This window comes from Oncorhynchus kisutch, linkage group LG13, assembly GCF_002021735.2.
Source record: "Oncorhynchus kisutch isolate 150728-3 linkage group LG13, Okis_V2, whole genome shotgun sequence".
Classification (NCBI taxonomy): Eukaryota; Metazoa; Chordata; class Actinopteri; order Salmoniformes; family Salmonidae; genus Oncorhynchus; species Oncorhynchus kisutch.
Window position 1 is genome coordinate 17,775,867 of NC_034186.2, and position 12,181 is coordinate 17,788,047.

The 12,181-nt window shown below is 44.2% G+C and overlaps 1 protein-coding gene across 3 annotated transcripts in view; it reads left to right on the forward strand.

Moving 5' to 3' along the window:
* Positions 1-12,181, forward strand: part of tns3.2 (tensin 3, tandem duplicate 2) — a 96,683-nt gene that overhangs the window by 26,230 nt on the left and 58,272 nt on the right. For all 3 annotated transcript variants that reach the window (XM_031785707.1, XM_031785706.1, XM_031785708.1), the window contains 4 exons: positions 3,548-3,623; positions 3,771-3,900; positions 4,259-4,324; positions 9,841-9,945. In XM_031785707.1, the coding sequence (XP_031641567.1) occupies positions 3,548-3,623; positions 3,771-3,900; positions 4,259-4,324; positions 9,841-9,945 (377 nt within the window). The remainder of the gene's footprint in view (positions 1-3,547; positions 3,624-3,770; positions 3,901-4,258; positions 4,325-9,840; positions 9,946-12,181) is intronic.

Genomic DNA, 12,181 nt, shown 5'->3' on the forward strand with positions numbered 1-12,181 from the left:
TCCAAAATTTTAACATGCGTCAGTCAATCTATAAGAATGAAAAACATTTCGGTAATCACTTTCTATCGCCATTCTCTCCCCGCTATCATTCATATTTTTTAAAACTTAGGTAACTGTCTTCTCTATTGATACAGTAATTTAAATACGACTCAATTCTCAATACATTATTCCAGCAGATAATTTAGTGACCAGACATCGTCTTGCATCAGAATTCGCTTCGTTATTATTTGAAGTTGAATTAGTCATTTTAACCTAAACAATCTATTGAAAACGTTAAATTTATCCTTTCTATCAATTTGAACCAGACAATCTATTAAAACGTTCAGTTTATATCTTATACAAACACTAGCGACCTTAACTTTCCAGGCAAAACATACAAATAGATTATTTTACAATCAAAAACTCAGAATCCAGTCAGCGCAATGACTGGGAATGGAACCTCGGCCTCCCGCGTTGCAGGCGAGAATTCTACCACTGAACCACCAATGCTATGTGAAAAAACAAAGTTTCTCCGCAAATAAACCCCATTTACAAGTAAAATCAAAATACGTCACTGTCGGCAATTCCCAGAAGAATAATAGCCCAATTTTAATAGTACAAACGTTACTCCAGATATGATTCTCAAATTCCAAATGAATATATTAGCAATCAAATAATAAAATCGACAGTTACTGACTAGGAAACAGATATTGCGCCTTTTAATAAAAGTAGATTATGTTTACTTATGCAACGTATTTCAATTACTTTACTACATCACATTAATCACGCAATGATAATTAGTTTGATGGAAAACCTTAGGCTTTGTACGACATTATAAATTACATCGAGATTCCCCCTTAATTCTCTCTAATACTGGGAAGAAAAAATATAACATGTTCAGACCTTAAGGGCAGTTAAATTTAAAATGTTTCACACAGACGGAGATAATCCAATATGCGTTTTATAGTTACATCGTTAGGGTAAGATAACCAAAAGTGGACACACACTAATCAGTTTCTAGAGCTCAATTTCCCAGATTTTGTAGATTATTTTAATAGTGCTTAAAACTTTATTTTTATCAAATTATCCATTTAAGATACCAACTCAAAACCTACGTACGTCTACGAACGGGTGGTTTAAATTGTATCTAATCATTCTCAGCATTACTTTATCAAATCTATAGTAATTGATTATACACACATACAATTTATCATAATTTCAAATAATTCACAGAATCCATATAAAACTTAAGAAATCTTAGGTACTCACACAGAACTTTAAGGACCATCCACACAGGATTGGTCAGATGTTCACACAGAACTGGTCAGACGTCCACACAGAACATCAGAATATAAAAAGGTTTGCCCACACAGAGTCAACCCTACCCCGCTCACACAGAACGGTCCGACAACTATTACCTAGTGATCCCATAACAAAATACTCACACAGAGTAACCCAGAGCATACCTGGCTAGCACATTTAAAATAATTGGAATTCACCACATCTGAGGGTCACTTAGACAAATCACACAGACGCACAGAATGAGGTCCTTCTTCCAATAGGGCTTCACCAAGTGCCGTGTTTCACCTAGAACACAGTCCCCTGGCCCCTCACCCTGACAGACCTCACCAAATCCCCACTGTGATAAATTCAGTGTCAGGAGGGCTCTTGGTCACTCGCATCCGGACAGTGCAGAGTATCTTTTGAGTCCACAAAACCCCCAGATTACTCTCCTCTGACTCGGCCCTGCTTACGCCGCCAAGGTGCCTTCCTTACAAAGGAATTCACGCTCAGAGTATACGTAACAGGCATAATTAAAAAACTCGACTTCAAATCTGTGTGTGGTTCGCTCACCTTTTTCTTAAAAAAAAAACTCAGTTCAAGATGTGGTATCCACTCGGCTCGCTTCCTTTCAGGTCAAAGGTTGGTCCACCTGCTTCGTTCCCGAAGTGTGGTTTCCCTGAGATCCCAAGTTTGGGGGATCCCTCGTGCACGATTTATTTACCTAGATCGTAGGAACGGTCACCGAGTGAAGATTCACATCCCATCCTCGTCGCCAAATGTCGTGGAAATTTCCTCTATTTACCAAATCATGAGAGCAAACCACACACACGTCAGAGTTATCACAAAGTCAATTTTTTATTATATGAGCTGTTATCACAACCCTGTGACTCTCAGATCAATTCAGTGTCTATCAATGAATTCTCTGAGAGTCCCTTCCATATTTCAACTGAGATCCTTTATAGCGAAGATACACACAGGATAAGACAGCATAGACATAATAAATCGTTCAGCTTTGTCTCCAAAACTATGTTATTTTCTCAAACTCAGAACCATAAACCAATCCTCCATATCAACAGGCATATATCAAATCCATCCTATCTTGACAAGATCACAGAGACACACTGACTGGCACACAGACATTGTGGAGCCAAGAGATACACGCTTAACCTCTCCCCTCTCTCCGGCCCAAGCAACTTAGTCTTGACATAGAACAGATACTGCAACCCCGCCACAGTATCATACAAAAATAACATTCTGATGAGAAGTAACTTACAAACATATGATGAATATAAAACATCTTACCTATGTTACCAACCAATTCTGATTATTCCCCAACAAAAGGGGTGCGTGCTGGTGGCCGTGAAGTCAGGCGCAGGAGATCGAACTTGGTATAAACGGAGCAGTTTAATAAGCGCTCAAAAACTCAGAAAACCAAAATATACAAAATAATACAAGTGGGTACAAAACCCGTCACACACCAGAACATGTCTTGCACAATGCTTACAAACAAACAATCATCGACAAGACATGAGGGGGAACAGAGGGTTAAATACACAACATGTAATGAATGGGATTGGAACCAGGTGTAAGACAAGACAAGACAAAACCAAAGGAAAATGAAAAGAGGGTCAGCGATGACTAGAAAGTCGGTGACTTCGAACGCCGAACGCCGAACGCCGACCGAACAAGGAGAGGGACCAACTTCGGCGGAAGTTGTGACAACTGTCCTATGGGGACCGCTGCAGAACCCTTTTTTAAATGTTATTGTAGTGTTAGGTTTAGAATAAGGGTAAGGGTTAATAAATATTACTGATAATATTACTGATATATTACTGATGGTAATATATTACTGATAGTCTGTTGTAGAGCATCTGCATTGCTTGCTGTTTGGGGTTTTAGGCTGGGCTTCTATACAGCACTTTGTGACTTCTGCTGATATAAAAAAAGGCTTTATAAATACATTTGATTGATTGATTGATCTACAGATGGACTATGGAAATATAGTGTTACCATGGTAATAATATTATGAGTATGAAAAAGTATGAAAATGTATCCACTCACTGTAAGTCACTCTGGATAAGAGTGTCTGCTAAATGACTCAAATCTAAATGCAAATGTGTGTTTACTTTGTCTGTGTGTGTTTATATCTGTCACAGTCACGTGCGAGCAGTGCAGACAGACAGGGTTTACTTTGTCTGTGTGTGTTTATATCTGTCACAGTCACGTGCGAGCAGTGCAGACAGACAGGGTTTACTTTGTCTGTGTGTGTTTATATCTGTCACAGTCACGTGCGAGCAGTGCAGACAGACAGGGTTTACTTTGTACTGCAACCAGCTCAACTGCTGAAGGGAGACATAATGGTAGGTATAATCACACTCATATACCGTACCTGCACTTTTAAAATCCAGAGTTGAATGGAATGTTATACAAACCTCAGTGGTCTGACTGTATGAACCTTATAGACAGCCAGGTGAGGTAACTGTCTGTGTCTGCTGTCTGTGGTTCAGGTGGTGTGTTATAATAAAAACCACCAGACAGCCAGCCGAGAGGTCATCTTCAGGCTCCAGTTTCACACTGGCATTATCCACGGTCGCCCCCTGCTTTTCCCCAAGGAAGACCTTGACACAGCTTATATAGGTACAGTATTAGGCCTACTGGGAAGCCAAATGCAATGAATGACCTACTCCCTTTCTCCCTTACCTCTCTCTCTCTCTCTCTCTCTCTCTCTCTCTCTCTCTCTCTCTCTCTCGCTCTCTCCCCCCCTCTCCCTCTCTCTCTTTCTCTCTCTCTCTCTCTCTCTCGCTCTCTCCCCCCCCCTCCCTCTCTCTCTTTCTCTCTCTCTCTTTCTCTCTGTGTAAGTATTGTCACAGGCTAACCTTGGTCTAATCACCAGGTGATGAGTGCAGGCGTGAAATACAGACGAAAGCCAACGCATGCAGGTAGACATGCACACACACAGATAGAGATGGATGATCACCTTCCCTCCCCTTTCCAGATCCCAGGTTTCCAGACGATGGGAAAGTTGAGTTGGTGTTCTCTGAAAGTCCTGAGAAGATGCCAGGTAATTCCCGGCCGTCATCGTTGTTAAGCATAATCCTAATCTCCCCTTCAAACCACCATTGGTCCAACGAACACACACCTGGACCACCGCTACAGCTGGTGTGGCTGACTAACAGCCCCTGCCAACCCCGTCACCCTACAGTCACACATCCTGTAAGGACTATTTAAAAGTTCCAATTCGTCACGATGCATGAGTGATGCAAACTGTTTTTGACACGTTGAGGTAATGTCCAGACTTAGATACAGTTGGGGAGTATTCCCATTTATTGAATAAAATAATATGAGGACAGATTAAACTTGATGATTTACCATGGTGGTGACGATTTGTGGTTGAGTAATCCGGGTTAAAGGCAACCTTGTGAATAGCTGTAAAACCCATGTGAATCTCCTGTTCACCCATGCATGACTACTACCTGGTTACCTGTGATCTTATACACCTGAGCCATCAACTGACCTACCACCTGACCCATAACCTCAGTGAGACTGCTCTCTAGTGGTGAGAACTGACAGCCCAAAACAGACAAAACTAGACAAACACAAACCCTATCAAAATGGCTCTTATATATCTTGTCAGCTGCCGTCACAGCCCTTCACCCTGCAGTCACATATCCTGTCAGCTGCCGTCACAGCCCTTCACCCTGCAGTCACATATCCTGTCAGCTGCCGTCACAGCCCTTCACCCTGCAGTCACATATCCTGTCAGCTGCCGTCACAGCCCTTCACCCTGCAGTCACATATCCTGTCAGCTGCCGACACAGCCCTTCACCCTGCAGTCACATATCCTGTCAGCTGCCGTCACAGCCCTTCACCCTGCAGTCACATATCCTGTCAGCTGCCGTCACAGCCCTTCACCCTGCAGTCACACATCCTGTCAGCTGCCGTCACAGCCCTTCACCCTGCAGTCACATATCCTGTCAGCTGCCGTCACAGCCCTTCACCCTGCAGTCACATATCCTGTCAGCTGCCGCCACAGCCCTTCACCCTGCAGTCACATATCCTGTCAGCTGCCGTCACACAGCCCTTCACCCTGCAGTCACATATCCTGTCAGCTGCCGTCACAGCCCTTCACCCTGCAGTCACATATCCTGTCAGCTGCCGTCACAGCCCTTCACCCTGCAGTCACACATCCTGTCAGCTGCCGTCACAGCCCTTCACCCTGCAGTCACATATCCTGTCAGCTGCCGTCACAGCCCTTCACCCTGCAGTCACATATCCTGTCAGCTGCCGTCACAGCCCTTCACCCTGCAGTCACATATCCTGTCAGCTGCCGTCACAGCCCTTCACCCTGCAGTCACATATCCTGTCAGCTGCCGTCACAAAAGAACAGAACAGAACAGAGCAGAACAGAACAGAGAAGAACAGAACAGACAAGAACAGAACAGAGAAGAACAGAGCAGAACAGAGCAGAGAAGAACAGAACAGAACAGAGCAGAACAGAACAGAGCAGAACAGCAGAGCAGAACAGAACAGAACAGAGAAGAGCAGAACAGAACAGAGCAGAACAGAGCAGAACAGCAGAGCAGAACAGAACAGAACAGAGAAGAACAGAACAGAACAGAACAGAACAGAACAGAGCAGAGCAGAGCAGAGCAGAACAGAGCAGACCAGAGAAGAACAGAACAGAGCAGAACAGAGCAGAACAGAACAGAGCAGAGCAGAACAGAACAGAGAAGAACAGAACAGAACAGAGCAGAACAGAGCAAAGCAGAACAGAACAGAGCAGAACAGTGCAGAACAGAGCAGAACAGAGCAGAGCAGAGCAGAACAGAGCAGAGCAGAACAGAACAGAGCAGAACAGAGCAGAGCGGAACAGAACAGAGAAGAACAGAACAGAGCGGAACAGAACAGAGCGGAACAGAACAGAGCAGAACAGAACAGAGAAGAACAGAACAGAGCGTTACAGAGCAGAACGGAACAGAGCAGAGCGGAACAGAGCAGAACGGAACAGAGCAGAATGGAACGGAGCAGAACGGAACGGAGCAGAACGGAGCAGAACAGAGCGCAACAGAGCAGAACGGAACAGAGCAGAGCGGAACAAAGCAGAACAGAACGGAGCAGAACAGAACGGAACGAAGCAGAACGGAGCAGAACGGAACAGAGCAGAACAGAGCAGAACATAGCAGAGCAGAACAGAGCAGAACAGAACAGAACATAGCAGAGCAGAACAGAGCAGAGCAGAATGGAACAGAGCAGAACAGAGCAGAGCAGAACAGAGCAGAACGGAACGGAGCAGAACAGAACAGAGGAGAACAGACAAATATCATGACTCACTATCAAATCAAAACCAATCCTTCTGAGAAAACCACATCAGAATTGTTCACCTGTTCAGTTAGTCTGAACAGACACAGACATGTCTGTTTCATAATATGTGTGTGTGAGCAGAAATTGTGCCAAAAGTTTTGACCAAAGCAACCTGTGCCTGCTCTTTCCACAAAGGGGCAGTATTCAGCACACTGCAGAGACTGGCTAATTGTAACACACACTGCTCTGTAACACACACTCCTCTGTAACACACACTCCTCTGTAACACACACTCCTCTGTAACACACACTGCTCTGTAACACACACACACTCCTCTGTAACACACACTCCTCTGTAACACACACTCCTCTATAACACACACTCCTCTGTAACACACACACACTCCTCTGTAACACACACACACTCCTCTGTAACACAGACTCCTCTGTAACACACACTCCTCTGTAACACACACACACTCCTCTGCAACACACACTCATCTGTAACACACACTCCTCTGTAACACACACTCCTCTGTAACACACACTGCTCTGTAACACACACTCCCCTGTAACACACACTCCTCTGTAACACACACTCCTCTGTAACACACACTGGTCTGTAACACACACTGGTCTGTAACACACACTGCTCTGTAACACACACTCCTCTGTAGTAACACACACTCCTCTGTAGTAACACACAGTCCTCTGTAACACACACACACTCCTCTGTAACACACACACACTCCTCTGTAACACACACACACTCCTCTGTAACACACACTCCTCTGTAACACACACTACTCTGTAACACACACTCCTCTGTAACACACACTCCTTTGTAACACACACACACACACACTCCTCTGTAACACACACCCCTCTGTAACACACACACACTCCTCTGTAACACACACACAATCCTCTGTAACACACACTCCTCTGTAACACACACACACTCCTCTGTAACACACACTCCTCTGTAACACGCACACACTCCTCTGTAACACACACACACTCCTCTGTAACACACACTGCTCTGTAACACACACACACTCCTCTGTAACACACACTCCTCTGTAACACACACACACTCCTCTGTAACACACACTCCTCTGTAACACACACTCCTCTGTAACACACACACACTCCTCTGTAACACACACACACTCCTCTGTAACACACACACACTCCTCTGTAACACACACTGCTCTGTAACAAACACACACTCCTCTGTAACACACACTCCTCTGTAACACACACACACTCCTCTGTAACACACACTGCTCTGTAACACACACACACTCCTCTGTAACACACACTCCTCTGTAACACACACACACTCCTCTGTAACACACACTGCTCTGTAACACACACACACTCCTCTGTAACACACACTCCTCTGTAACACACACACACTCCTCTGTAACACACACACACACCTCTGTAACACACACACACTCCTCTGTAACACACACACACTCCTCTGTAACACACACTCCTCTGTAACACACACACACTCCTCTGTAACACACACTGCTCTGTAACACACACACACTCCTCTGTAACACATACACACTCCTCTGTAACACACACACACTCCTCTGTAACACACACTCCTCTGTAACACACACTCCTCTGTAACACACACACACTCCTGTGTAACACACACACACTCCTCTGTAACACACACACACTCCTCTGTAACACACACACACTCCTCTGTAACACACACTGCTCTGTAACACACACACACTCCTCTGTAACACACACTCCTCTGTAACACACACACACTCCTCTGTAACACACACTGCTCTGTAACACACACACACTCCTCTGTAACACACACTCCTCTGTAACACACACACACTCCTCTGTAACACACACTGCTCTGTAACACACACACACTCCTCTGTAACACACACTCCTCTGTAACACACACACACTCCTCTGTAACACACACACACACCTCTGTAACACACACACACTCCTCTGTAACACACACTCCTCTGTAACACACACACACTCCTCTGTAACACACACTGCTCTGTAACACACACACACTCCTCTGTAACACACACTCCTCTGTAACACACACACACTCCTCTGTAACACACACACACACACACCTCTGTAACACACACACACTCCTCTGTAACACACACTCCTCTGTAACACACACTCCTCTGTAACACACACACACTCCTCTGTAACACACACACCTCTGTAACACACACACACTCCTCTGTAACACACACTCCTCTGTAACACACACCCCTCTGTAACACACACTCCTCTGTAACACACACTGCTCTGTAACACACACACACTCCTCTGTAACACACACACACTCCTCTGTAACACACACACACTCCTCTGTAACACACACACACTCCTCTGTAACACACACACACTCCTCTGTAACACACACTCCTCTGTAACACACACTCCTCTGTAACACACACTGCTCTGTAACACACACACACTCCTCTGTAACACACACTCCTCTGTAACACACACACACTCCTCTGTAAAACACACTCCTCTGTAACACACACACACTCCTCTGTAACACACACACCTCTGTAACACACACACACTCCTCTGTAACACACACTCCTCTGTAACACACACACACTCCTCTGTAACACACACTCCTCTGTAACACACACTCCTCTGTAACACACACTCCTCTGTAACACACACTCCTCTGTAACACACACTCCTCTGTAACACACACTCCCCTGTAACACACACTCCTCTGTAACACACACTCCTCTGTAACACACACTCCTCTGTAACACACACACACTCCTCTGTAACACACACTCCTCTGTAACACACACTGCTCCACTCAACAGGAAACAATAAAGGCTCTTATCACACACACATCACCCAGGAATGCAGATCCCAGATACAGGCAAAGAAACAGACAGAGCAGAACTGCAAAGAGCTCAGGATTCAACCATCCATACACATAAACACACCTCCACTTTGCTCACTCACATACTCAATCACGCACACATGCACGTGTGCACACAAACTCACACAAAAAAATGGAAAGAATTCATATTTTCTACCATTTAAAAAAAAGTAAATAAACAAAAATGGTCCTCTCCTGGGATCAGCTGATGTTGTTACAGAATATAGTGTGTTCCTTGACAATGCTGGGCTGTTGTGCAACAAACCCATGACGGAGATTGTCCTCAGTCTCCCTCAGTCTCTCTCTCTCGCTCTCTGTTTATTTCTCTTTATATGGTTTTGTCATCTAAAGGCAGTGGTCACTGGCAAAACGGACCCTCTGTCATCGTGGACTACGATACCTGGGACCCCCTGGTTCGACGGGACTCCTATGAGTACATCTCTCCAGAAGGACTAGGTATTGTAACATCTTTGCTGAAGGACTAGGTATTGTAACATCTCTGCTGAAGGACTAGGTATTGTAACATCTCTCCTGAAGGACTAGGTATGGCAACATCTCTCCCGAAGGACTAGGTATTGTAACATCTCTGCTGAAGGACTAGGTATTGTAACATCTCTCCTGAAGGACTAGGTATTGTAACATCTCTCCTGAAGGACTAGGTATTGTAACATCTCTCCTGAAGGACTAGGTATTGTAACATCTCTCCAGAAGGACTAGGTATTGTAACATCTCTCCTGAAGGACTAGGTATTGTAACATCTCTGCTGAAGGACTAGGTATTGTAACATCTCTCCTGAAGGACTAGGTATTGTAACATCTCTCCTGAAGGACTAGGTGTTGTAACATCTCTGCTGAAGGACTAGGTATTGTAACATCTCTCCTGAAGGACTAGGTATTGTAACATCTCTCCTGAAGGACTAGGTATTGTAACATCTCTCCTGAAGGACTAGGTATTGTAACATCTCTCCTGAAGGACTAGGTATTGTAACATCTCTCCTGAAGGACTAGGTATTGTAACATCTCTCCTGAAGGACTAGGTATTGTAACATCTCTCCTGAAGGACTAGGTATTGTAACATCTCTGCTGACGGACTAGGTATTGTAACATCTCTGCTGAAGGACAAGGTATTGTAACATCTCTGCTGAAGGACTAGGTATTGTAACATCTCTGCTGAAGGACTAGGTATTGTAACATCTCTCCTGAAGGACTAGGTATTGTAACATCTCTGCTGAAGGACTAGGTATTGTAACATCTCTCCTGAAGGACTAGGTATTGTAACATCTGTCCTGAAGGACTAGGTATTGTAACATCTCTCCTGAAGGACTAGGTATTGTAACATCTCTCCTGAAGGACTAGGTATTGTAAAATCTCTCCTGAAGGACTAGGTATTGTAACATCTCTGCTGAAGGACTAGGTATTGTAACATCTCTGCTGAAGGACTAGGTATTGTAACATCTCTGCTGAAGGACTAGGTATTGTAACATCTCTCCTGAAGGACTAGGTATTGTAACATCTCTCCTGAAGGACTAGGTATTGTAACATCTCTCCTGAAGGACTAGGTATTGTAACATCTCTGCTGAAGGACTAGGTATTGTAACATCTCTCCTGAAGGACTAGGTATTGTAACATCTCTGCTGAAGGACTAGGTATTGTAACATCTCTCCAGAAGGACTAGGTATTGTAACATCTCTGCTGAAGGACTAGGTATTGTAACATCTCTCCTGAAGGACTAGGTATTGTAACATCTCTCCTGAAGGACTAGGTATTTTAACATCTCTCCTGAAGGACTAGGTATTGTAACATCTCTCCTGAAGGACTAGGTATTGTAACATCTCTCCTGAAGGACTAGGTATTTTAACATCTCTCCTGAAGGACTAGGTATTGTAACATCTCTCCTGAAGGACTAGGTATTGTAACATCTCTGCTGAAGGACTAGGTATTGTAACATCTCTCCTGAAGGACTAGGTATTGTAACATCTCTCCTGAAGGACTAGGTATTGTAACATCTCTCCTGAAGGACTAGGTATTGTAACATCTCTCCTGAAGGACTAGGTATTGTAACATCTCTCCTGAAGGACTAGGTATTGTAACATCTCTCCTGAAGGACTAGGTATTGTAACATCTCTCCTGAAGGACTAGGTATTGTAACATCTCTGCTGACGGACTAGGTATTGTAACATCTCTGCTGAAGGACAAGGTATTGTAACATCTCTGCTGAAGGACTAGGTATTGTAACATCTCTGCTGAAGGACTAGGTATTGTAACATCTCTCCTGAAGGACTAGGTATTGTAACATCTCTCCTGAAGGACTAGGTATTGTAACATCTCTGCTGAAGGACTAGGTATTGTAACATCTCTCCTGAAGGACTAGGTATTGTAACATCTCTGCTGAAGGACTAGGTATTGTAACATCTCTCCTGAAGGACTAGGTATTGTAACATCTCTCCTGAAGGACTAGGTATTGTAACATCTCTGCTGAAGGACTAGGTATTGTAACATCTCTCCTGAAGGACTAGGTATTGTAACATCTCTCCAGAAGGACTAGGTATTGTAACATCTCTGCTGAAGGACTAGGTATTGTAACATCTCTCCTGAAGGACTAGGTATTGTAACATCTCTCCTGAAGGACTAGGTATTGTAACATCTCTCCTGAAGGACTAGGTATTGTAACATCTCTCCTGAAGGACTAGGTA